General features: G+C 45.7%; 2 protein-coding genes across 2 annotated transcripts; one reads left to right on the top strand and one right to left on the bottom strand.

The window, feature by feature from the left end:
* Positions 1-11,243: 11,243 nt before the first annotated feature.
* Positions 11,244-12,103, bottom strand: LOC105914286. Its single transcript, XM_012845426.2, has one exon. It carries the CDS (start codon positions 11,954-11,956, stop codon positions 11,690-11,692), a length of 267 nt encoding a protein of 88 aa, XP_012700880.1. The 5' UTR covers positions 11,957-12,103; the 3' UTR covers positions 11,244-11,689.
* Positions 12,104-23,433: 11,330 nt separating this feature from the next.
* On the top strand, positions 23,434-27,822 carry LOC101771218 (RNA-binding protein 38). Its single transcript, XM_004964918.2, has 6 exons — positions 23,434-23,989; positions 24,087-24,210; positions 25,751-25,889; positions 26,665-26,698; positions 26,923-27,262; positions 27,374-27,822. The coding sequence occupies exons 1-6, from the start codon at positions 23,756-23,758 to the stop codon at positions 27,445-27,447; spliced, it is 945 nt and encodes a 314-aa protein (XP_004964975.1). The 5' UTR covers positions 23,434-23,755; the 3' UTR covers positions 27,448-27,822.

Here is a 27,822-nt window from a genome sequence, read left to right as displayed (position 1 = left end):
TCATGATAGTAAAAGCACTCTTTATCTGGAGCAGGTCCAGCTTTAGCCTTGGGCGCTGGGTTTGGCTTGGACACTCCAGCCTTGCCCTTCTTCTTAAAGGTAGGCTTGTTCTGTACAGCCATCACATGGCTGGTACTAGCGCTTTTCTTAATGTCTACCTCTGCTGTCTTGAGCATACCACACAGTTCATTCAGACCCTTCTCCGTCCCATGCATATGGTAGTTCGAGATGAAGTTCCCATAGCTAGGCGGAAGAGATGAAAGAATGAAGTCAGTGGCCAACTCTTTGCCCATTGGGAAGCCCAGCTTCTCCAATCGCTGAGTGTAACCAACCATCTTGATTACATGTGGTCCTACTGCTGCGCCTTCTGCTAACTTGCACTCCAGAAAGGCTTTGGACACATTGAACCTTTCGGTCCTAGCCTGTGTCTGGAACATGTCCTTGAGCGCCACGATCATATCGTGTGCCTCATGATTTGTCTCGAACTGCATCTGCAGCTCGGGCTCCATGCAAGCAAGCATAAGGCAGCTTACCTCAAGATTAGCATCAAATGCCTTCTTGTAAGCAGCCTTAACGGCAGCAGATGCATCATCAGCAGGTACTGGTGGTAGTGGGGTGTCTAGAACATCTTCCTTTTTCTCAGCCCTGAGAACAATTCTCAGGTTACGGATCCAATCCGAGTAGTTTGTTCCATTCAACTTGTCCTTCTCAAGGACCGAACGCAAAGCAAACGATGCGGTGGTGTTGCTAGGTGCCATTTAATCTACAACAAAAGTAATGCAAAATACACTAAGACAAACGTATCCATGATAGAGCAAATTACATTAAACTATTTTAACAGAATCTACTCCCACTAAAATCAATATCCCTCTATTGAAACTTAGTGATTCAGGATCCACAACTAACAAGTCCACTAGTGAGCTTTAGCATCACCGCTAGCAAACGAGGTAGATCGGTAAGCAACTTTTGCTAATCATATCATATATGACTCCTGTTGTTGGGTGACATCTCTATGTCTCGGCGCCCAACCTTTATGCCCCAAGGACCTTAACCGTTAAGATAACCTTGTTAAGCAAACCAACCCTTATGCGTGTAAGTGTCCGACACAAACCCGTCTAGTCAAGGAAAACTAGTGGCACCCTAATTTCATAGACCCACCACTAATTGTACAAGACATGGGACGGTGCAAGTTTTAGTTGGGAGGGCATACTAACTTAAAATTTGCGAGGGATCGTTCTACTTCTAACATCACAGCATGCAGAAAGTAAAACATAAACAGAATAGCATTCACACAGCTTGTGACACAGTATGGCCCGTTTTCATATGGTGATCTCCATCTCCATAGAACCTGTTCACCATGGTGATCTCCATCTCCATGTTCCATGTGCGCCATCCTTCTGGTGATGAGTCCTCCAAGAACTAGAGCATGCTATTACGCCTAATAGCTAGTAAAGAATCTAGTAATGAAGATTACATAGTTGCTTGGATCATCACAGATTGGTACGCAGACCATTAAATACAATAAAGTGACAACACATATGGCTCCTGCCGTGTTGCCGTACGCGTGGCACGCAGGTCACGAATGAGTTACACACATGCATCACATACACAAGGGGGTCATACTGATCACAAGATACATACATACATCCTGCAAAACAGAGTTAGGCGTCCTAACGTTCCAAACTTCGGAGGCCCGAAACTCCATCTTCCAAGCCGAATTTGGGAAATCTAAACTCGCCGAAAATGGCGAAGCGGTTGAAATTAATGTGTAACTTTTTCTGTAGATCAATTTTCGTATAAAAATCACCCCGATCCGAGATTGTACCGAAAAGTTACGGCTGATTTACCGAAGCATACGCATATGGCAAAATCCCGACCCCGGCAGTAGATCCCATCTACTATTGCACATCTAATGCGCCTGGCGTATGACCCTGGATCTCGATTCGACCAATCATATTGATCTTCGCTCACTGCAACTGGATTTACGTGTATCACTTAACTCCGATGGCGGAAACCGACCGGTAGGAGTATGTCGTTACACTACCATTGCAGCAAGGGTACGAAACCAGGACATAGATCAAACAGAAAACTCGCATATCTCCATATGCACACATCCCGAATCCAAAACTAAGCAGCTACGGCTCTGATACCACTGTTGGGATACGAGGTAGGCTACACTAGCGTAAATCAAAATTTCTACCGCGTATAACCAGGAAGAACTGCCGTATAAGGATCACGGGATTACCACTCGACGCACTACTGGTGCGGAAGATGTAGATATGCGTCGATGCAGTGAAGACGATCACGTAGTCGTACGTAGTCGATCAACGTAGTCGTACGTAGTCGATCACGTCACGTCCAGCAGCTCCTCAGCAGATCGTCCACTTGCAGCAAGATCGCCTCCGGTGCCGCGGCTCGTCGTCGGCTCGTCGTGGCTCGTCGGCGGCTCGTCGATGGCTCGTCCAAGTGCTGCAGGCGCAACACCTCCAAGGTATCCACACGTGCAGGGAGGAAGCGTCGCAAGCCGGACTACTAGATCCACGAGTTGCAACAGGCGAGGGCGTGGGAGGCGCGGCAGGTGTGTTTCGCCAAAAAGGTGTAAACCGTAGGGCGCCCCCACCCCTCTATTTATAGAGGTTCACTATGGGCCTCTGGATCCGAGGCCCATTAGTACTCCTAAACCTAATCCAACTCGGATCAGATCCGAATTGGGCTTCCAGCCCCTTAAGTGTGTGACCCTATGGGTTCGGATACGTATAGACATGGCCCGAGTACTCCTACTCGGCCCAATAGTCAGCAGCGGCCTCTAGCAAGACGTGCCAACTCCTATACGCACACGAAGATCATATCAGACGAACCATCACAACATAATATACATGCTATTCCCTTTGCCTCACGATATTTGGTCTAGCTTCAAGCCGACCGCTCTTTCTCGATCCTGTGATTCAGAATCCCTTTGTAGGTTAACTCTTAACCGTACGTAGCATGGCCATGCATTTTCGGATCCGATCACTCGAGGGGCCCAGAGATATCACTCTCAATCAGAGAGGGGCAAATCCCATCTTGATTGACCATGTCTCATAGCATGCTTCTTGACAAACCCGAAAACTACCTTTATAACTACCCTATTACGGCGTAGCGTTTGATAGCCCCTAAGTAGGTCGATCCACATCTAGAATACATGCGACAATCTCAGGTCTAAGGACAAAGCGTATATGTTGTTTAAAGAGAGAACTACTTCTCGTGTTGGGTCAGTCCTAACACATGTCTCCACATGTGTCCACATTATTAGTTCAACATCTCCATGTCCATGACTTGTGAAACATAGTCATCAACTAATACATGTGCTAGTCTATTATTCATGTGTGTCCTCACGTGAACTCCGACTAGGGACAACTTTAGAATAACCATACAAGTAAAGAGTTTCACATACAATTCACGTAATTGCAAATCAATTCAAGTAGCCTTTAATGGATATTCAATGAACACAATATACAAATCATGGATACAAATGGAATATCATCATCTCTATGATCGCCTCTAGGGCATACCTCCAACAAGTGGAGCATACGGTGGACACCCCTGAAAAGGAGGTAGTATGTAACCATGAAAAGCATATGGTGGCGGCGATGGTGGGTGTGCCGGTTTCTGAAATTCCGGTCATGGTTGATACGCCGGCTGCTGAAAATGTGGTGCAAATGGATCTTGCGCCCATGCTTCTGCTGGCGCCTCTGGCCAAGGCTCCTGCTGCCATCCTTCAGGAACTCCCTCGTAACTTGGTGCATTTTGGAACTTAGTCTACCAGTAGCTTGAGCTGGGTGGGGGTAATGATACTTCTGGAGCTACTTGCAAGGATGAGCCTTCTTCAATTCTTTATCCTCTTTTTTCTTACTTCGCGGGAATTAATATTCTCTCTTCATGCTAGTCGGTTTTGACCACATGATAAATTCCTAGTCTTCTATCAGGCAGTTTGACATTAGTGACCCCAGCTGTATAGCTATTTTCTTCATCGTCGCCGATCAAATGTGCATTCTTCATGATCTTGGCATCGATACTTCCAGCTTTTATAAACCAACCAGGGAGCCTTTCAATATCCGGCTTCAAACATGATGCTTCAATTCCAGATATAGCTTCCGCATGCCATCTTTTAATCACCATATAGGAGGGGTCAATGACTTGCTTCTTCACAACTGCACAATAAAGCCAGTTCAATTCTGGATCAGTAATCTTGGTCTCCTTCATCCTTCCTGAAATATGATGGCACATCCAGAAATGAAATATCTGCAGAATGTGGTTGCAAATATTTTTCCTTTGCCTATTATCCTCCTTTGAAATTTTATTCCAAAACTCCTTCAATTGTTCTTCTTCTACTTCTTCGAGTTTTGGGGTCTTTGGATTGAAACCCAAAACTCCTGTGATGCTGCCATATGTGATAATATTTTCTTCATCTCTTATCCTAAAGGATAAGCATGGAATTTTCTCGGTCCCTTCTTTGTTCCAATTCATAACTTGTTTCATAGTCATGAACATCTCGACAGCCACATCCTTTTGTACACTCGTGGGACCGTTGAGAGCAAATTACATCCAACCAATGTTGCTCAAAAGCTTGTAAATATCATTGTGGAACCCAATCTTCTGAAGAAAATCATCATCGAAGTCCTGGTTAGCAACAAGTCTTCCTTCAATATTCTTGAGCCTCTCCTCTTCCTCCTTGCTCTTTATTGTGAAGTCGTATATCGACTTCTTTTCGGCGTAGCCACTTTGAGAGCGAGTTGCTCATCTTGAAGTTTGTGGGGCAACTTTGAGAATTCCATGCGGTTCATCAAACCACATGGAAGAGTTTCTAGTGTTCATTCCACCAAGTAGCATTCGGTCAATGCGTGGTGCCTCCATGTTAATGTCACCACCTCTCGACAACTCGGAGACCGAGTACCACCGCGAAGCACTCGACATAGATGAAGCCTTGGCCGACTTCTTCAACCTTCCAAAAACCTTCCAATGCTCTTCATTGCTGCACACTTCAAGGAAAACACTTCCCAAGGTTTCTTGCTGACGAAAAATATGCACAAGAGCAAGGGCTACCAAGACGTGCTTGATGAAATTTTTATTTGCTTTAATTTTTGTGTGTGAATGGAGTTTCGAATTTTTCAGAGGCTAACCAAAGGTGTTCTTGGTGGAAAATAGATGAACAAAGAGCTGAGTGACTTACCTGGCAAAGGACACCACAACGATGCTTAAAAAGACCCCAGGCCGATCGGCCTATAGCACACCAGGCCGATCGGGCCGACATGTTTTTGCCCTCTAGTCCCCATGTTTCTTCACATGGACATTTTCTCATTATTGCACCCAAAATTCAGGTCTTCACGTGAAGGACACCGTCAAAACAACCTCCACCTCTCCTTTGTGTTGGCACTAGGCTCAAAATCATGCACCTATGTGTTATAGACTTGTTTTTTTCTTCAATCATACTCAATGCCTTGTCCTTTAATCTACAACAAACAAGCATGACAGGCCACTACTTGTTTCTTTATGCATGTGTGGTAGTTGGGAGTGCCTCCATAATCATTCCTGTGATGTCAAATCAAACCATTAGTGTTAATGAAGCTCATAAACCCTCCAAATTATGTTTAGATGCTTAATCATCCTCTAATTTTGAAAATTAAAAATTAACTCAGAGCTAGCAATGAGTTCAAATATATTTTAGAGGAGTTTTGAAGTATCCAAAACAAATTTAAGTCAAAAAGATTTACGACTACATCAATTTTGGTTGCACCGGTATCGTTTGTTCTCATGAATTAAGATGAAGCAATTTCGATTTCAACCACGGGGTAGTCGGTTTAGGTTCTAATTTTAGCTAAAAGTGAGAGAAGGATTTTGAATGAAATAAATCAAAGCTGGTCGAGAAAAATTCTAATTCTGGAAAAACCGATGAGTTTTTCAAGTTTAAGCAAACCAAAATCCTAAGGTTACGTGAGTCCTAGGATGCGTCAAAAATTTACAAAGTAAAAACAACACGGGCTCTACTCGTGTGTTTATCATGAGGAACAAGCTGGGCTAATCATTATGGTAAAGATGAAAAGTCTAATAGTATTTGGATATTTGGTTATGATTTTTCAAGAAAAATCAAATAAAACATGGGATGGCTCATGACATTGGTTTATGAAAAAGGGAGGAATAGAAAATGACTGAGTGAATAACACTCCAAAAACTCCAAAAAGGTATACCAGGTATGATGTAGCAAAATCTGTGACTCACTTACTTGAAAATTCAAATGCCTTCAGGTTATCCTCCCAGTAGCTTATTCTTGACTCAATGATCAGGTTGCCTCTCGCAAAGCGCTTCGTTTATAGTCTATAGCTAGACTCTTCAATTCTTCACCTTGGACCAGCACTTGGTGTCGGCGCTACAGTCTTCAGCACCCACTTCTTCACCATCTTTGGCTTTGATGTAGGCACAGGCTTCGCTACCTTTTTAGTTGTAACAGGTCGGCGTTCTTCCTTCTTTTAGACGATAGCAACTTGCGCTGGCTTCTTTTCTTCTGCCATCTTATTCTTCTTCTCCTACTTGACATGACGGTGTGGTAGTATATACTTGCTAGAAATCATGTTGCATACCTCAAGGCGTGGGCGAAACTTGAATGTGCTCATAGTGCCATTAATATCAAACTTGATCTCGCCCTTCCCAACATCTATGTTTGCTCTTGCGGTCTTCAGGAATGGCCTTCCCAGGATGAGTGGGAATTTAGTTCCTTCTCCCATCTCGAGTATCACGAAGTTAACAGGGACAAAGTGATTCCTGATCTTCATAGGTACATCTTCAGCAGTGCCTTCAGGATAGCGAACAGTATTTTCCGCCAACTCCAGGCACATAGCAGTTGGTTCCAGCTCCGACAGCATAGCTTCTCGAACACAGCTTTAGGCATGACACTCACACTTGCACCAAGATCACATAATACCCTTTCGAATGTCATCACTCCCATTGAATACGGGATGGTTGGACATCCCGAGTCTCCCTTCTTCTCGGGAGCTTGATTAGCGATCGCAGCACTGCACTATTATGTCATCTTAATGTGGTCTGTAGTGAACTACGGGATCTCTTGCTTGTTCATTAGTATATCTTTGAAGTAGTGAGCGTATGTTGGAACTTGTAGAGCATCTAGCAGTGGCATATTGATGTTAAACCTGCGCACAAATTCAACAAATTTTTCAAACTAGTCGTCAATTTTACCTAGATGATGGTGTGGCTTTGCTAGCAGAATCTTGGTGTCATCTTGATCAACCATCTCAAACTCTAGCTCTTCTATTTCAATTTCTGGAGCTGGGGTAGGTGTCTTCTCCTTTGAAGTTATCTCTACTTCAGCAGCTGGTTTAGGCTTCCTAGCTCCCGCCGAACGTTCATGATCTTCTGTTTCTTTTCTTGAGCGAGTTTGAATAGATTTAGCTGACTCTGGATTCCTCAGTTGTCCTAGCAACTTCCCTTCATTGCTTGTAAAATGCCCAACTAACTGTGTAACTTGAGTCTCCAACATCTTCATCATGTTCATCACTTGGTGATTCGAACTTCCGACCTTTGTCACCTTGCTATCAATATTTTCCAGAACCTTGTCCATAGCTTTGAACTTAGTGATAGTGTCTTTGTTAATCTTGCATTGCTCCCATGAACTCCTTCAGCTGAATGCGTAGAGGTACCATGTTCTGGATGGATGAGCTTGCATTGCATTGAGGTCTATTCTATCCATACCGAAAGTTAGATGGTGGAAACCATTCTCCCTTCTTCATGTAGTCTAGCAACTTCGCTTCTTCTGGATAGTTCTTCCTAACATGGTCGTAGTCACCACACTTTTCACATGTTAATCTTGCTTTTGCTGCCTTCAGGTCTATAGCATGAACTTCTTTTATCTCCATCTTCTCCAGTCTCCTCATCGGCGAATCGATCTTCCCTTCGAGTTATTGATTATTCCCCACTTTCAACACACCTTGAGAATTTCCATGTGGTTGAACTAGGAACAGGCACCCAGATGATGCCCATGCATCATTGTCTACAACCTTCTTGAATAACTTGAAAGCTTGAGTTGGGATGAGGTCGATGATTGATCCTTCAGCCGATGCGTCGATGATTACCCTTGATGCCGGTGTTAGCCCTTGGTAGAACTTTTGAACTAGATCCTCCCTCGGGAACTTATGATGTGGAACTGCACAGACGTAGTCATTGAAGCGTTCATAAGCTTCAGCAATATTCTCAATAGAGTACTGAGCAAAGGTAGCTATCCTACTTCTTAGATTCTGAGTCTTGGCTGGTGAATAATGTTTTGCTATGAAGGCTTTCATCAACTCATCCCAATTCTAAATTGTTGCTAGCGGTAGAGAATGAAACCATTGAAGCGCTCTTTCAAGTAGAGAGTAGGAAAACAATCATGCTCTTAGTTGATCCTTATTAACTCCATCCATATTGAAGGTGTTGCATAGCTGCGTAAATACTTGTAGATGAAGATTAGCATCCTCCTTCCCAGTGAAAGGTGAGCTTTGCACCATCCTTAGTCTTGAATTATTGATGGTGAACGGTCGTCCGATGCCATCCAACTCACGGATAGGTAAATCAGTGATATTTGGGATGCACAACTCCCCGATAGTACGCTCTGGCTCAGGTTGATCTCCCATTGTAGGTGCTCCGGTACTTCTGGCCTAACTGGCACAGCTGGCACAACTAGCGCCCCTCTTGGACTTGCTGGTGGTGTCGACTTTAAAGATGATGATGATGATGACGATGATGTTTTTGACACTTCTAATTCTTCCTCTTGGTATGGACTTACCTGTCCACAAAATTTTTCACAAAATTTTTCAGTTTGTTGGAGAGGTATCCGTCCATCTCTTGTTAGCGTTAGTGAAAGCAAACACATATATACAATAACTAGATATGAAATTTTGATTGAGATTGCACAAAAAAATTATTAAAAAGAAAAGATTGAAAAATCATGAACAAAAAGTTATATCTACGTATGCATAGTTAAACTAGATGACTATTAGTTCCCCGGCAACGGCACCAGAAAAGCTTGTTAACGGCAGTTAGCACGCCAATTTGTGAACCACAAGTGCACGGATCAGTTGTAGCTCTTCCCTTAGAGTACTCCCCCAAGGTTTATCAATCCGTGAAACTTATAGCATAAGATCTATTTCAACTTATTGCTTCAACACAGTTCATAATTTCTTTTTACTTTGCATCTCACCTCATATGCTTCAACAAGTGTTTACTTTAACTCCTAGTCTGAGCTATGCGTGACATGTAAATTATTATTATCATCGCTTACTACATACGTGTATACACGGTCTATAAGGTGATACATATGCATATTGTAAGTTAGTATTTTCTACATTAATAATGATAGAATCATGTAATGGTGCACTTTTGATAATTTTTTATAATAACAGATGTGGACAATTTAGATGCATATTTAGGAAATTACTTTATGTTATTTTTAATTGATGCATATGTGGGTAATTTAGATGCAAATTTTGAAGATTACTTCATATTACTTTTTATAATGGTATAGGAGGGTAGTTTAGATGGATATTAGAATGCCAATATAGATTTTTTTCATAACAAAATAATTGGATAATTTTTAAAAAAAGCAAAATAGATCAAATAGTTGTTATTATTATGATTATTATATTCTACCAGATTGATGACCGTATTTTTGTTTGTATGAGAAATTTTAAGATTTATCTGTCTTTTCTAACGTGTCTTGTGAGTATTAACATGGAAATGAGAGAAATTACAATTAGTGATAGTAAAATAAGATATGAAAGAACCGCTAGCCTGCCTACCAGATCAGTACTATCCTATTCAATAATTTTTACACAATGGTGGAGCTTGAGCTCATCGTTAGAGATTCCTGATGCTAAGTATTTAGTGAATTAGTCTTTTTTTAGTGTAAACTCATTGGCATCTTTAACATCTCTAAAGTAATGCAGTTGGCTAGTGGGCGCACCCACCTTGGTCTGCATGAAGCCCGCCCCTGTTTGTACGTACGAGATATGAGCAAATATCTCTGCTGCATTTGAGCTGAAGAAGCTCGTCTTCCATTCCATGCGTCACATCATGATAGCAAAACTACAATAACAACCTCGATGTGCAATTTGCAAAAAAAAAACTGGCTGAATTGCAACGACCGATCACTAGGCATCGATGGACTGAGATTTCAGTCGTCGGTGTGGTAACTTGCGCCATGATCGTGCTTGCGACGCTGACGGATCGAGTCATGGTGCGGGTAGAGGGATGTGTTGTAGCGTGATTCCAGGGTGAAGAGTGTTCCTATTGGGGTGGCGATCATCACTCACTTTGGTGGCGAGAAAATTGAGCGGCTAATGGTAATTGGATTTCTTAATGGCATTCTATCAAATCTTTTATGGGGATATGGTGATCACCTTTTTCTTTACTTTTCTTTCCCCCTTTAGGTAGCCACCTCTTGATGTGGATGCTAGTAAATATTGTCACTTGTCATGACAGATTTTTTCAAATTAATGGTTTTTCTCCTAATTTTGGAAAAAACCAAACAAAGGAATTTATGTAGCACGTTTATGTAGCACTTCCGTAAGCGTTTCAATCACCCTCTTCAATTCAATTCAAAGATCAGAAAAATTAACGAGTCAGAGCATCTTCAAGAGAATGACTATCCCACTTTCTAAGCTAAAATTTGGCAAGTCTACTGAAAAAGTGTGCTCCAACAAAGTTGCTATTCGGATGGATATCTCATCCGACTTGCCAAATACTCACCTAGACTCTCCAAACTTAGCAGGTAGGTTTGGCTTGCCAAATGTGGATCCCAGGTCAAAAATGGAGAGTGCAAAATGAAGAGTTTGTTGTAGTGTGAAATGAAGAGGTTGTTGGAGTGGATAGAGAGTGTATATTTTTAGAGAGGAACCTAGCTATTGGAATTTGGAGAGAGAAATGGATAGTCTGTTGGAATGAGCAACTCAATATGGAGAGAAATCTTTTTGCCAACTTGATTAGAGAGTCAAATGCAGAGTCAAAAATGGATAGTTTGTTGGAGTTGCTCTTGTTGCAGCAAATGATCTATTTCTTTTTCTTCTATTAATGAATAGACACGTAGCTCTCCCTCGTATTCCGAAAAAACAAATTTTGAGATTGCCTTACATTTTGTACTATTCACACTTTGTCTGTGAACCATGGATGTGTGAAGAGCGAGCAATTACACACGATGTTAAATGCTAATAGAATGCAAAAAATTAGTTTTAGTATGTTTCTTTAATGTTACCCAATTAGTTCTAAAAACAACTGAAGAAAATTAACGCACATTTGCCACGATTATCCTACACAATATCAATACGGTACATCAAGAGCTCCTTTCCTCCAAGACTCAGTGTATGGACAACAACTATGACAAAGAAGTTCTGTCAAATGAAATGAAGGCGAAGAAGAATGGAGGAAAGCTGTTGTCACAGTGGTCTCCAGGCCAGATACGCGCATCTTCCTGAATTAGTTCTTCTCTAGACACCGTGCCCAGCAGAAACGGCAGTTTTCCTGCTCTGCATACTTTTTTAAGCTCACTGATATCTGAGGTGAAAGATTCCGGTGACCACGCACCGAGCTAGAGGAAGGCTCATCGATGGATCTATCTACAAGCTCGATTGCTTCAAGCCAATCCAGCAAGGAACTGCACGTACACGGTACACTATCCCCTATGCCTCGTACGCGGCCACGGCGACGATGGCGTGGAGGGGGAGGCGGCGTTCGTCGTGGTGGCCGCCATGGACGCCACGGCCTTGGCCCACGCCACGAGCTCCCGCTTCATCCGCTTCTCGTCGCCCCAGATCAGCGGGTCCACCGGCCGGTCCGTCGTCTCCGCGGCGAGGAACGCCGTCGCCGCCCGGGCCGAGACCTCCTCCTCGTCGCCGCCCGCGGCCGGGAACGGCCGCGCCATCTCCGCTCCCAGAGCCATGTCAGGTGGCGCGATGGATCGAGGTGCTACCGGCGACTCTGTTCCGCACTTGGGTCTGCGCGCTTCTGATCACCGGGTGTGGGCCTGTGGGGAGCTTTGTGAGAGGAGGGAAGAAGATTGGCACGAGGAACTCGCCGCGCCCTCCCGTCGTCTCTTTATATCTGGCCGGGCACGCGAGCACTGCCCAAGCACCGGGCGCTCGCACGTACGATACGACGCGCGGGGGCGCGGCTCGCGTAATATCTGGCGCGCATATTCCCCGCGACGGGGATGAGATCGTGTGACGCGGGGCGGGCCGCGTCTGCGATCCGGCCGGCGTATGACCAGTGCGCGGAATGGGACGGGCACCATGGCCTCATCTCGTGCAAACGTGCCGGGACACGGGTCACGGATAATCCGTAGATATCCGATCCGTTCTTGTCGGAACACGGCCGGATCAGGAGGACTAGGGATATAATATCGTGGCGAGCGACGTGTGTGTGCACTGTACAGGACGTGCCTGTGTCTCCTTTGAGCTGCTTCGTGCTACGCTGACATCTTCGTCGTCTCCGCGCACGCAGTGGCCGTTGCGTGCGGTGCGCGGTGCACGCGACGTGGGTTGCCTAATGGCCTCGATCGCGCGCGCAGCGGGACGGGACAGAATTCGATCAGCTCCACGACACCGCGGGGCCGCATGCTGCGCGCGCGCTGGTGACCATACCGGCAGAACCGAGGAGGCTCCGCAGGAGCATGGAGTTGTGGACCTGCACGGGGTCTCTGGCTCTCTGCTTTCAGCGTGGTTGTTCCTGCTGTCAAGAGAGGGATTGATGGATTAAGCCGTGAAAGGGGTAGGTTAATTGCATATTTGCATGGTGCTGGTCCTAGCTACTTCCTCCGTTCTATTTTAAGTGCATTTGCAAGATTTAAAATTTATCCTAAATTAAACGCAATAACATAGGCTCAGGTTCAAGTATCTCCACCTCTTCACAGCATAGGTGGGTCCCAGGTCCTAAAAAAATTACTGAGCCAAACTGTCAAAACCTGAAACGTTTCACGCTCGTTAAAAAGGGGCAAGCTAAAAGGTTCTTGACCTTCTCAGACATTCCAAAGTGTGAAAACGTGGTGCATGGTTGCCTTCATCATTTCTTTTTAAATTATATAATGCTGCAACGATGAGTGCTATTCTCAAGCCATCTATTTCCTATACATAGAGGCAGTAATGTTATTTCCTATCAATACTAATTTGATGTTCAAATCCTAAATGTTATTTCCTATCAATACTAATTTGATGTTCAAATCCTAAAAATGGGATGGAGCGAGTATGTATGGTCATCAAACATGACAGTGGCTGCTTAAAATAAAACGCCCTGAGACTTTGATGGAGATTAGTGTATATATGCTGGTGACAAAATCTTTGCTTTTGTTTTGCACACACCATGTACATATATATCATAATAGCATGATTCTAGCTTCCTCAGAGGCGTCGCATGGCAGGTCCGGGTGTTGCTTTCTGAGCCTGAACAGGCGGTAAGTGTGTGAGTATCAAAGCCGCCGGCTGTATGCGGTCTAAACAGTCAAATTAGTTAACTAGCCTGACGCGGATGTTTATGGCTGTGAGATTTTGGTTCGTTTCATGTCACTATACGTGGTTTCGCTGAACCATTGATCGGAGCTCTTTTCTGTCGATGGAAGACGCATGCCCCATCCTGTCACGGCGGTATCACTTTCTTTCCCCTACACCACATACCCCCATCCTGTCACAGCGGTATCGCTTTTTTTTCCCCTACACCACATACATAAGATACTAATTTGTTTACCACCTCTTCGATCTGCCGCTAGGGGTGGCCACATACGCAAGATACCAATTTGTTTATCACCTCTTCGATCTGCCGCTAGGGGTGGAGGCAGTATTCAACCTTGGGGGGGGGGGGTTGGTTCTTCCTTCTCCTCCATCTTCACCCCTTCTTCCTTTTTTTTCTTTTGCTTTTTCCTCTCTACTACACATCTTCTTCCTTTCGTTCTAATGGAGCTTTAGGGCAGTAGGGGGCTAAGCCCCCCTAGCCTCCCTTAGATCTGCCCATATCTGCCACTCATCATTGTTATCCTCTTCCTAAACCACGAATACCATCACGGGTTAGCATCAACTAATCGCGGCATTCAACATGATCAAGGATGGCGCTAAGTAACAGATCCGTATATTCGAGAAATTTTGTGCCACTAGCGAGTGGCGACGTGACATAATAACTAGCCTATATGAAGATCCACTAGCCTGCCAGATTTGTACTCCTATTCTGTATTTTGTACATACGTATATGAGCAAATATCTCCATCACGTCACGACAGCAAAACTACAACGACATCCTCGATGCGCAAAAAATGCAAAAGAGTGGCGGAATTGCAACGACGGTCCGATCGGCTGAAATGCCATCAATGTCGCAACTTGTGCCGTGACATGCCAACTGATCAAGTCATGGTGATGGAGGAGGGATCTATGTTGCAGCACCATCTTAAGGTGAAGACTTCAAAGCGGCGTCTTAGGATGAAAACTTAAGAGTGTTCTTGTTGCGGCAGCTATCACTCACTCCATGGCAAGCTAGTTGGGTCTGGACGGGCAATGCGGCGCTGGTTAGGTGCTACTGGTGGTGAGGATATGTAGTCCCATTCTTTGTATTAATTTTTTTTAGGGGGGGCGGGGGGGCGGGGGTTATGCCGTTACGGTGATCACTTTTCTTTTTTTCTTTCTTGCTTTACATCTTGATGTGGTTGCTACCAAATGTTGTCACTTGTCAGGACAGATGTTTTGTAAAATTAAAGATTTGTTTTCTTGATTTTGGAAAAGGACGGCACACAGGAATTTATGTAGCGCTGCTTCGAAGTGTTACAGTCATCTTCGTCAATTCATAGACCAAAAGCATTCACGAGTTATTGCAATTTAAGGACCACACTCTCGCTAAATAGGACTAGATGATTCTAGCTCCATTTAGGAGGAGGTAATTAGTTTGCCGTGACGCTCAGTCGGTTACGTTTCTTATGTGGCTACCCGCTCGACTGCTCGAGTTAGAATCCACAATTCAGTATGGTGCTCAATTTTGTTAGATTCATGTGATCGTTCATGTATATAACATGTTTTGGGAAGAAAAAGAAAGGTTGTCTCTGCTCAGCATATATTTTAACAATGGAGTACTTGCAACTTTGGAGTCTTTATATTTTTCTAAAACACGTGCGTGCCGCACCGCACGTGCACTTTATGAGTGACCTGAAAGTTTCTAAAGAAATTCTAACCATTTGAATACTGGAAATTTGAAACATATATTAGATTCTGACATTGCCTTGCATTTTGTACTATTCACACATCATCCGTAAACCATGGGAGTATGAAGAGCGAGCACTTACCCGATGTAATGGTATACGCTAATAGGTTGCACAAGGTTAGTTTCAATGCATGTTTCTTTATTGCTATATGCTCAACAGTTCTAGCAGTGTACAACTGCTTGGGAGAAAATTTGCATTGTACATTTGGCAGTTGCCACAAGATCATCCTCCTATACAATACCTCAATACTTACTGTACATCAAGAGCTCCTTTTATGGAGAGAAATCAGCATATTGGGCAACAACTATGACAAGATGTGCTGTCAAGCGAATTGAAGTGGAAGAAGAATCGAGGGTGGTTGTTGCCCCAGCGATACCGTGCCCACCAGAATCGGCACACTATACCCTGCCTCGTCTCATGGATGGCGACGGCGTCGACGATGGCGTGGAGGAGCAGGAGGTGTTCTTGCCGGCCGACATGGACGCCACGGCCTTGGCCCACGCCACGAGCTCCCGCTTCATCCGCTTCTCGTCGCCCCAGATCACCGGGTCCACCGGCCGATCCGTCCTATCCGTGGCGAGGAACGCCGTCGCCGCCGGCCCGCCCGAGATGACCTCCCCGTCGCCGCCCGCCGCCTGGACGAACGGCCGCAGCGCCGCCTCCGCTTCCCTAGCCATCGATCAACGATCCGCCCGCGCGCGCGCACCACCACCGACGCCGAGCAGCTCTCGACTATTCTTCCGCGATCACCGGCCGTGCTCTGACGAGCTCCCCAGCAACGCGCGATCGCCGTCGTCTTTTATGGAAGAGCTAGGCGAGCGGGGTGTGGTTGTGCGTGTGCGAGAGCTAAGAGGATAATTGCCACGGGGAACTCGCCGCGCCGTGGCGTCGCTTTTATACGCGGGCGCCCATTCGGCGTGTGACGCGGAGCGCGCCGCGTCTTGCCGTCTCCCCGGGCGCCTCGATCCAGTTGGTTGCGGCGTCGCGGTCGGGCGGGCTCCGGCGGAGTGGGACGGGCATGGCCGCTTCTGTTCGGACATCGCGCAAGCTGTGCTACGCACGCAGGACACGATGTTCACCAGGGGCACGAAAGCGAACGTGCGCTGGTGTACCGGTATAGGACGCTTTTTGTCGTCTCCGTGCATGGAAGACGCTCGACGCGACAGTTTTTAGGCGAAAAGGTTAGAGATATCTCGATGGAATGCATCGTGTTCATGGCACAAAGATACGCGAAGCATGAAGTGTATCCATATCCGTGTGCATATCCATCCATGATCCCATCGATCGAGAGGCTTCCGCCCCAGGATATGGACTAGTAGCCTAGCCATGCATCACGATCGGCACACGTACAGAACTTGCTAAGGTAGCAGGCACCAGGAAGCTTCCTGTGGGTCCGCCCCCCACCTTTTAGTGTTTTTTATTTTTATGAAAAAGGTTTTTTCCTCTGAGAATTTTTAGTTTCGACCGAAAACTACTGACGGCAGTTTCTTTCAATCAGTTTTTGAAATAAAGAACTCCATAATTAAGTTCTCCGTTGTACGTATCCGCATAGGTTTTAAGAAAATTTGTTCAAATATAAATTTTATTAGACACTTGTTCGACTAGGTGTGGAAGGGAACAAAAATTCAGCTCCCGGGCCTCCCAAGTTGTAGCGGAAGGGGACGATGCGCATGGGGACATGGGGTTTTCGCTCTCAGCGCGGGTCCTGTCGTGAGGGCGATGATGGTAGACGGTAGTAACTAGGGATGGTTGGGGACTTTGGAGTTTGGACTACTCCTTGAGTATTGCCAGTAGCAGCTAGCAAGGTTCACATGACAGTGCAAGGTGCTTAAAGACCCTGAGATGGTGATCAGTTTGGTGGTAACGTGACCTTGGTCTCTTTTCCTTTCTGCACATGTTAAACAGATTCCTAGTTTCTTAGGATTCATGCACCACGACTCCACGAGGTTTTGCTTGTTGAGCTTTAGCAACAAGTAGACAGCTCGTGACATTATTGCAAGGCACGGATGAGGGGAGTAAAACTGTAAAAGTAGACATCACTGCAGAAAGCATGTTCAGAATAGACAAATCAAACCCGTGAATGATTGCTCGTGTAATTTCGATTACAATAAAAACTTACTAGTACGTGACAGCACGTTGTTCCATACTGAACCATCGGATCAGCGCTTCTTCTATCAGTGCATGTCCCATACTCCCATCCTGTCATGCTCATGGGTATCGATCGTTTTCTTTCTTTTCTACACCACACGCACCCTTTTGCAAGGATATCAATTGCTTTATCGCCTCTTCTGCTGCTGACCGTAGAACGTTCTTCGGGCGAGTTAATCTTGGGGCTCGGCCTCTCCTTAGTCCTTATCGCCGTCTAAACCGTCATCTCGATCGGAGTACGATCAACTGCACATCACCTAATCTTAGCGTTGGATACGATCAAGAACGGCGGCGCCAAGTAGCAAGTACCAAATCGGACTCTAAGACAGCATTAAGTGCCAAATCCGTATATTCGAGGGATTTGATTCCACTGTCAGATGTGACACCTACTGTATGCATAACGAACTATAACTCCCTTCTGTATTTAGCGAGAGCAAATATCTCTGTCACGTACTAGCTAGCACTCGCCTTCCATCCACGCATCACGACCAAAACACCAAAGAGGTAGACCCCGAAAATTCTACGGAGACGTCGTCCATGAATAAGAATTGCAGCCGCTTTGCAACTTGTGTGCGACAGAATGGCGACGACGATCGAGTTGAGGAGTTGTGTACGGTGCAGGTGGGTGGAGTAGTTTGCTAGAAAAAGTAGAGTAGAGGGTCCAAAAAAAGGGGGAAGGGGCGATCCTTCGGCCCACTAATGGCCATCAGCCAGCCCAGGCAGGCAACCGGATCGACGAAGAACTATTGTTATGGGCTAGTAAAGCTTTGGGCCCATGGTACCGTCGCATGCCAAACATTTTATTTGCTAATGCCGCGGAGAAAGATCTTTTTACGATGGGAGCAAACGCGAACTTCTCTGCGAGGCCAGTCACTGTCATATCATAACAAAGGATCCGAGAGCATGCGAGGATCTTTTTTATCGCTTTCTACGGTACATGCTAGGTGCAGCTAGCCACCGGTACACAGCATGCATGCATATGGTCACTTCAATCCACCAGTTGACGATCGATTTTGCTCTTAAGTCATATACCTGTCTGTACCTAGCTGACACAAACTGCATCACGTAAAGAAGGCAGGCGGGACAGTAGAATCACCCTAGAACGATTTGTGTCGGACTTCACCTTGGGCTTTGCCATTTGCTATACCCTAAAAGAAAGTGTGACACGATCCACACGCGCATATAGCTAGCTACCCGTGTGAAATTTCAGCTATCAATAGTAGTTGCCCCAACGTCACATCCCGGATGGGAAATGCAAAGAACAGCGTGTGGGCGTGTCTATGCATGGAAATGTCTTAGAAAGTTACGAGCAAATGCGTTTCAATGGGACGAGCTGCCCCTAGTTTTTCCAGAATGGCGTCTGCAAATGATCGGAGGGTGTAGCACAACAGAGATAGTCTCAAAGACAAAGACGAAGATGCATTTCTTTTAAATTAATTTCTTCGAAGATGCATACAGGAGACATACAATGTAATATGCACACGTTAAGCAAAGTCATTCTTATCGAGAGGTGTCATGGACAGGTGGGACGATGTAGACATCTCAAGAGCACGTACACTTCTTAGAAATTTACGACACACGTTTCCTTGACAGGTGGGACCGAGACCAATCATAACGTGAGGCTATGTGTGTACATGTCCAATGTTTCTAGTTCCGTAGATACGTGCTTACAAAGTTAACGAGTAGGACGCTACTAGTTCAACGAGTCAGCCGTGCCGGTGAGGATTGCAGCACCGCTAATTTTCTTTTCTTTTTTTTTTCATGCATGAGTTGACAAAGTTGCACTGAATGTAAGGATGCGGCGGGTACGCAGAATCCAAATGCTAAGCTTCCGAACTAAGGTATCGTAAGATTCATTCTTTCGTAGCAGTTGCCAGCTTGGATTCACCAATGTAACCAAAGCATTTGATTTGTTATCATCTATTCATCTCCGTACTTGCACCAACAAAACAAAACTAACGAGGAGGCCTTGGTATTTTATATGCTCAAAACTAACTGGTACTCGTTCCAAATTGTAGGTCGTTTTGACTTTTTTAGATTCATAGATATTATTATGTATCTAAACATACACTATATACACTATATTGTGTATGTCTAGATGCATAATAATATCTATGAATCTAAAAAAGGTAAAATGACCTACAATCTGAAATAGATGGAGTATTTTCCATGGCGTTCACCACCTTGTTTTGCCTTATCCCCGAAATAAATGATTATTAGTGGTGGTCCATACCTAACTTATTTCTAACCAGGTTTACGACCTCGACTATACTTGTTCCTATATATTTAATTTTGTCGATGCGCCTATGTATATTGCATCTAATTAGCAAAATGAACTGTTCAATGTATGTTTCTGCCAAGTGGATCAATAGTTCTGCACTCTATGCAAATGTCCATGCATATGTACTATATTTTTGGACAAGAAAGATTGCATGATCAACATGTCTGCTGTAGGCAGACAATGGAAACCAACATCCACCTCTTAGCTGAATGTAGGTTCACGAGGAAGATCTAGGATCAAGTGGCAACATGGATTGGAGCGCCGCACTTAAAGCTGTTAACTTGGAGACAGGCAAACAACGCACTAGAATGGTGGAATAATACCACCACAACGACACAACTGCCACGCAAGGCCATTCGTAGCTTAGCGATGCTGATAATTTGGGAGATTTGGAAGGAGCAGAACGCAAGAATTTTTAATCGACACGAATCTTCCTCGATCTCTGTTTTAGGGAAGATTAAAGAGGAGGTGTCCGCTTGGAGCGCTGCAGGAGCGAGGCCATTAGCAGCATTAATTAATAGTGCGAGAATAAGACTGTACCTGTTTTTTCTGCTTCTGTAAAACCTCTTCTCTATCAATGAAATAGGCACACTCTCGTGCCATTCGTTCAAAAAAAAATGTTTGCTGTAGAGAGCAGGTACATTGAGTAATATGTTTTAGAATGTAAGATGTTTTAACTTTAACTAAGTTATATAAAAATACACCAACATCTACAAAATTAAATTAGGAATAGAGGGCTGGGCAAAAGGGAAATCCCAATCCATCATGAATCTATCTTGATAATATGTATTTATTTGGTATAGAATGTTTCAATATATTTTTTTCTATAGGCCGACTTAGGACAAAACTAAATGGTCTTATATTTTGGAATAGAGAAAATACGTGTATTCTCGATTAAAACGAGAAAAGCATACACTTCTAAAGAAAAAGTTAGTCATCTGTGCTTACCATACAACTATGGCAGGGTTCATGCTCCAACCACCACTATTTATCAAAGGACAAATCTCATTGACAACAATGAGATTGGGGCTCAACGACATTTTTAGGGTATATATTGGGTTCACTCAACCTTAGTGTGATGGCAAGCTGCATGCAACAGAGTGGAAACATTATAGGTAGGTAAGAGAAAATCAAATAGTTGATAGATGTGACTAGATATAGTTATGTTTTAAGTTATGTACGAATAGATAGACCCATCAAATTAGGTTATGTGGGTCGACATCTTAGCATAACTTAGCTGGTTAGGTTTTTTGCAGTGGGACCTGCTCACCCAGGTTCAAGTTCTCGACTTAGCATAGTGCTTGAATTTCCCTAGATTAAATCCGAAACTAAATAGTGCTATTTTTTTAGTGATATGCAACGTGCTTGTTAGTCTCTTGAAGGTGCACTTATTTTGATCATGTGGAACACATATTACACCTACCAATTACTGCATTATTACAAGTAATAGTCTTATTCTACTTCTTTGTTGGGATGGACCTTTCAAGGTTCTCCAAAAAGTTATCACTCATATATGAATGAATTTTAATTTAGTGGTTCTATCTTTCCACAGATGTGTTTATAATTTTGAAAATGGGTCCAAGGCATGTATTTTTTTTCTACCCAGCCACATTAGAAGCAAGATGTGTTAGTCAACAATTAGGGTTAGGTGGGTCTAGTTCTAGCTAGCTTCTACTTCTTGGGAGGATCATGGAGCCAGAGATGGTCGTGAGCTCTTTAAGGACCACGAATAAGTTGGGAGCACACACTAATAATATATAAGAGCAAGAATGCTATCATGTGAAGAGGACAACCTTAACGGGAATGGACTTTGAAGAAGAGAAAATGAACAAAGTTTATCAATAGGGTGTGCCAACGTGACTGAAGGGGGAATGTGAGGAGTGTTTCATTTTGGTATCCTTTATTCATGTTCCAAGTGGAAAACACAAAAAAAGAAGGAAAAAAGGAGGTAGCATAAAAGGTACAATATGTTGTGCTTCTAGCCTTAGGTGTGTGTAATAATTGCTTCTACTTCTTGTGAAGATTATGGACGACATAGATAAAACTCTATAAGAAACATTATAGATCTAGGTGGACTGGTTGGAGGTGAATAATGACAAAATGCGGAAGAGATCATGGAGACGGAAAATTTGAATAGCATTGGAAGATTGATTGGTAGTTAGGATATTGACGTAGTTGAGGATTGAATACGAAGAGCACCTAACTGGTATTCCAAATTTTATGTAGGTAGCTTATTCTTCTGGTGTAAAATTTTATGATCATCATCACTTATGTTTGAAATCCAGTGGCCTAAAGGCCTACCAACTCCCAGAGGAAGTCATATCAGCCTATTAGTTGTTTCCAATGAAAATATATGTTTTGAAAAATATGGCAAACAAAATGCCCATCAACTGCCGGAGTAAGTCATCGATATTCTCTCAACGGTTAGAATAATTGTTCTTATGCGGCTGAGATGGAATATGAGTGGCACCAGCTCATTTTTCTCATGCAAAATTTCAACAGTCATATGTGAAATTCAGTAGTGTTAGAGTAAGTCAGTGATATTAGCTTATTAGTTGTTTCCCGTGAAAATACTGGGTTTTTTTTAAAATCCATCAAACAAAATGCTTGGCAATTTCTAGGTCATTTGATTCTGCTCAACAGCTAGCATTTGTTTGTAATCGTTATGCCTGCTTTAATTTGAGGCTCATGGAGATGCATGACTAATAAATCTAAGGAACATTATATAGGTGTGTGGGTTGATAAAGGTAGAATAAAAAAATGTGGATGAGCATAATCAAGGGTGAACTTTGGGGAAGAAGAGAGAAGAGGGAGAAGCTAATAAGTGGAAAAATATGGATTTATGGTTCAGAAGGTAAGGTTGATGAGGATGAAACATGAGGGATAGTATGCAAGTTTCTCATAATAGGATAGATAACTTATTGTCTCATGATGAAATTTTGAACATCTACTTTCATCACACTCACTGCAAAATTCAACGGCTATAAGGCCTACCTACCACCAGAGTAAATCACGGTACACGTTTATTAGCTGTCTCCAGTAAAATTATGCGGTTTGCAAACACTAGCGGCAAATGGATGCAAACCGCCAAAAGTCCGCCATTATTATCGGCTCGTTAGCTGTTTTCAGATAAAATGTGGTTCAAACCACGTATTTTTCAATATGAAAACTGTTCAAAACATGCCGAAAAGTTATATCAATTCTCAAAATAGGCTCCGTTTGGGTCCAAGGAATTGGAATCTATTTATGGAGTAGGCTAATTTATGTTGGAATGTGGCATTCCACAACTTTCCAAAGTTTAGATATAAGCCTATCTTAAATTCATGGGGTGGGAGATGGAAATTGATTGTATAGATTATGGTTATTAGAATGGAATTCAATTCTTATAGCACGCTCTTAGACTCGCTTCTCTATAGTAGAAGTGCAGCATACAAGTATCTCTCCCATATCACCAACTATAATATACAACTATATTCCACATACAATTATATTAGCTTAATTAATTTGTGTCTAAATTATGATTATTAGGATGGAATTCAATTCCAATGATCCAAACGGGACCTAAATGTAAAGAAATACAAGAAAAACAAAGGATTCATGAAAGTATAAAAAAACCCGCTTCAAATGGTTCCCTAAGTGTCGTAGAAAATTCTCAAAGCTACCGAAACACAAGAGGAAACACAAAGCAAAAAAGGGGGAAAGAAACGGTATAAAAGGATCAGCATAGCTGTCACCCCCATCCAAACCGTCCCCTCCAGCGCAAAACCCCTTGCAACCTGTCTGTCCGTCTCTCTCTCCTCCCCAACCCCAACCCACCTGATCATCAGATTCCCCCTCTCCAACGATCATTAAGCCACCTCGATCACAGCGAGGTTTTATATGGGAGTGGTGGACTCGTCCGCTTCCAAAACCAGCCACGCACAGGAGAGCGAGCGCACGGCGGCGTGCCGCGGCGCAACCGCAACGCGAGGCACAGTAGCCCGGGCCCCCATCCCGGCGCGTGCGCCTGCTAGCTCCCGCGCTCCGCTGCTCGCCGGGTCACCGCGTCGAGGCTTCGTCCGCGCCGCGAGCCGCGCGTGATGGCGGCCGCTCCGTCGTCGTCGGCGGCCGCGTCTCCGGGGGCCGGCGGCGGCGGGCCACGGCCGTACCGGTCGCGGTTCGGCGACACGACCCTGACGAAGGTGTTCGTGGGCGGGCTGGCGTGGGAGACGCCCTCGGAGGGGCTCCGGCAGCACTTCGAGCGGTACGGCGACATCCTGGAGGCCGTCGTCATCACCGACCGCCTCACCGGCCGCTCCAAGGGCTACGGATTCGTAAGCGCCCCCCCGCCGAGCCGAACCCATCGCCACCTCCCCTTCTTTTTTCCGTGCGTGTTCCTGAGGCGGCCGTGTGTGTGTCTGATACCCGCAGGTGACGTTCCGGGAGCCGGAGGCGGCGCGGCGCGCGGTGCAGGACCCGAACCCGACGATCGCCGGGCGGCGCGCCAACTGCAACATTGCCTCGCTCGGGCCGCCCCGCCCCGCCCAGCCTCGAGGTGAGCGACAACCCCAAGGAAAAGAAAACTCCTTATCTATCCGCACGCGCATTGATCTCATTTGCTCGACCCCCATCCCATCCCCCGCGTGCTCATCAGCAACAACACGACTAGCCCCCTGTTGAACACCCCCTCTCGCCATTGCCACCGGACAAGGCTTTTTCCCCTCCTTTCCGCTACGCCAGCCGGGGAGGTAGCCGACGGGCGGGCCGGCATGCAGTCGTCGCTGACGCGCGGGCCCGCCGAGCGAGTAAAGCCACGCCCTGCGTGCCAGCACACGGCAGCAGCAAGCGAGGAAGTCATATGGGGTGAGCTTGCCCAGGCTGGCCTGTCAGTTCAATTGGGTTCGTGCCCCACTCCGCGCGGCCGTCCGATCGATCGCAATTCCCCTTTTTTTTTTCTATCGCCGCAGACCAACTGGCAGTTAGAACGGCAGTTATGGGCTCGCCCCATCCACAGTCCCCCTCCCGATTTCTTTGGGGTTTCTTTTGGCTTTCCGCCGGGTAGTTTAATCGCCGGGGAGGATTCTCGCTTTGACCGGACGTGTTGGTGAGGCCGGCCGGTCGGTCGGTTGCGGCCAGTTCACTTCACCCCCTCAGCCATCGGTGCCAGCGGGAACGAGGTGTAAAGGCCATGGGCGGCCGGGGACGGTGGTCTTGTGGCCACTGGCCTGGTGGCCAGGCCCCCTCCATCTAGTGGAGGGGAGAATCAGGATCAGGAACAATCCCTAGTGAACAACGCCTGGCCTTAGAAAAACATGTTAGAAACTTAAAAATACTCGCGGTCGCGTATATCCTCTTTGACCGGACCAAGCCGGTTCCTGGCCTTTCTGGGAGCCCTGACGGCCTGACTGACTGTTCTTGGTTTGGAGCGTTTCGGAGCCAACAACGCGACGCAAATCCAAGATTGGATTCGCTGCGGACAGCGTCCTTGACCAACTAATTCCCTGTTCCTCCGTAGTACCACCGCGCATTGTTGCCGCCGCATTGTTGCTGCAGGTTTCATTACTCCGCAGTGTCCGGCAGGAGCGAAGCGAACCTGAAGACGCGAACGCGTTGCTGTGAGAAATAAGAACCGGTGCTCCACCTCCACTGCTCCTGTGGGCCTGTAGCGCACGCGCCTGGCTAGTTTTCAGTTTACGCTACGCTTTTTGGTGCCGTTGGAGTTGCACAGTAGGCTGCTCGTAGCCTGGTAGGTAGCCTTGTCTGCCCGGCTTGCGAAAAAACTGAAAAGGGGCGAGCGCGAAAACAGCAGGCGACGGCGACGACCGACGAGTCGACCGGGCGCCCGGCGAGCTCGGTCAAAGCGGCGAACCGCGGGAGCGTAACGTATCGGCGCGGGTCGCACATGCCTGCGGCCTGCACGCGCAGACGGAAGCGAACAGTGCTGTCGGTTTTTACCCCTTGCGTTGCGCGCGCTCATGGCCTGAATTTTTCTGCAGCGCAGCCCATTTATTCGTATGGTGTTGTTGCTTTCCCTTTCTCCCTCTCCCACTCTCTACGTCTGCAGCCAATAACATGGCAGGTAATTGTTGTTACAGGCAGCAGGGGGCCATATCCAGGGCCCCACTTGCAGGTCCCGGCCCAGGGCCCGCACTTCATCCCCAGGGCACCGGCCTCTCCCCAGATGATGCCCCAGCACGGCGGTGGCCCGGCTGCGATCTACCCGTCTCAGTTCGGGTGAGTACCCTGTGCCCCTGTCAGTCTCTGGCTATCCACTTCTTCGCTTGCCAAATCACACACTGCTCGAACTCACCAAGACACAGGTAGAGAGGATGATAGAACAGGCAGTATATGATATTTTTACTACTAGTTGAGAGTTCTCCAAGGATTATGGTTTCTGAATTTCGTATAAATTCAGTTGATGTACCGGTGAATGATAACCGAGCTCTGATCGTCGTCGCCCATGGGGGCGACACGGCAGCATCTAGGCATTCAACTCTGAATCCCTGGAAAAGGAGCTCGGTCCCCCCACGCACACAGCCATTGCTGTGTAGGTCTCTTTCACCCGTATGCAGGGTGTCTGCCTCCACTGCCAACAAAACACTCCCTGCACTTGTTGGTGTGACGCAGGGTTTAATGACTCCTGTATGATAGTAGGAGAGGCATCAACACCATTTCTTTCACAATTACATGCTAGATCAGTACAACACCCTTATAATCTGTTTGGGTCTCTTAAGATTGGGACTTTGAAAATGCGGTACCTCATGCTTCTGTTGTTTTCTTGATGAGTTCATCCTCTACCCTCACCTTAACTGTAGAATGGAACATTTCTCCTCATGATATAGTCCTAGTTCTGGGGTAGGAATGTAGATCAATGATCTAGATTCTGGCCTTTACAGCCTTTGCATGTACTGTGTGGTGGTAGTAGTGGATAAGTTGAGCCAGATGTGGGCAAACCCTTCCTTTTCCAGTCTAAAATCAACCACTGAAGAAGCTGCAAAAACTTTTGCAGGTACTGGTACCCACCTGACTTTCAATACCCACAGGTAAGCATGCTCCCCCCATCCCCTTTGTTTTTACCTTTTCTCACATGCAAATTTGACAGTGCCACTTGTCAGTGCACATGCCTAGCTAGGGACCCCAGAGTCATATTTTGCATTGACGATTTGCTTTCTGAAGAAAAGGAGCTGCAGCAACTTTGTTATTGATTCACTCTGCTCTAACCAACTCGAGGCTAATTTCACATGTTTGATAACTGATGAATAAGCAGGCAATGGCCAATCCGCAAGTGCTGCAGAACTACTACCCTCAGATGTATGGCCTGACCTCGCCGACGGCGTCACCCTACCACCAGTACGTCGGGTACATGGCGCCTCCGGCTCCGACGCCGAGGCCACTACTCCCTCCGCCACCGCCGGCGCAGCAGGTCGCCGTGCAACCGTTGGCGCAGCATCCCCCGGCGGCACAGCAGGTCGCAATGCAACCGTTGCTGCAGCACCCGACGCCACAGATTCAGAGCTCCTTCTTTCCCGCTCCTTCGCTTCCGCCCAACTTCAGGCTTCAGCTGCCGCCGCCCCAAGCTTTGTCAGTACTGCCTCCCAACACAACAGGTATGGATGTTTGCATCTCTTGTGTTTTTGCCACAAATTCCTTAGAAAGTTTTACACTTTTACTACAAGATAGTAGTAACTGATGCTGTTTTTGCTACTGAAATGTTGCAGAATCGCAGCCAGCTGATCAGGCCGCTACCTCTGCAGCTCGAGTGACAAACGCGAGCAGTGCTCCGGGTGCCTGATCAAGAGCTCAAGGCCAGCTGAAGATTAAAAAAACCATTGGATTCAACAAACCTTGAAATTAACCAACTTTTTTTTGGGCCGAAGAAAAAGAAGCCTCCATCGATCTGCTGCGGACGAAGTTATTGATGGTCTGTAACAGTCTCTCAGGATGTTGACTCCAGAAACAAACGACAGACATTTCGTTTTTTCTTCATTGTTCCCCCATTCTTTTATGAGTTTCGGCAAAGTTGTCCCTCGGTGAATCCGTTGTAAAGCCAAACTGGGTTTCGTATCAACATCTCAGGATTTCGCTTAGGCAGGGTTCGGATTATTTCGCTGTTATTGGTGCAGTCTCCAGTATAATAAGTTTTGCTCCAGGAATTTTTATGTCTTCA

The sequence above is a fragment of the Setaria italica genome, chromosome IV (assembly GCF_000263155.2).
Source record: "Setaria italica strain Yugu1 chromosome IV, Setaria_italica_v2.0, whole genome shotgun sequence".
NCBI classification, from domain to species: Eukaryota; Viridiplantae; Streptophyta; class Magnoliopsida; order Poales; family Poaceae; genus Setaria; species Setaria italica.
Note: the sequence above shows the minus strand (reverse complement) of the source record. Positions and strands in the feature narration are given on the sequence as shown.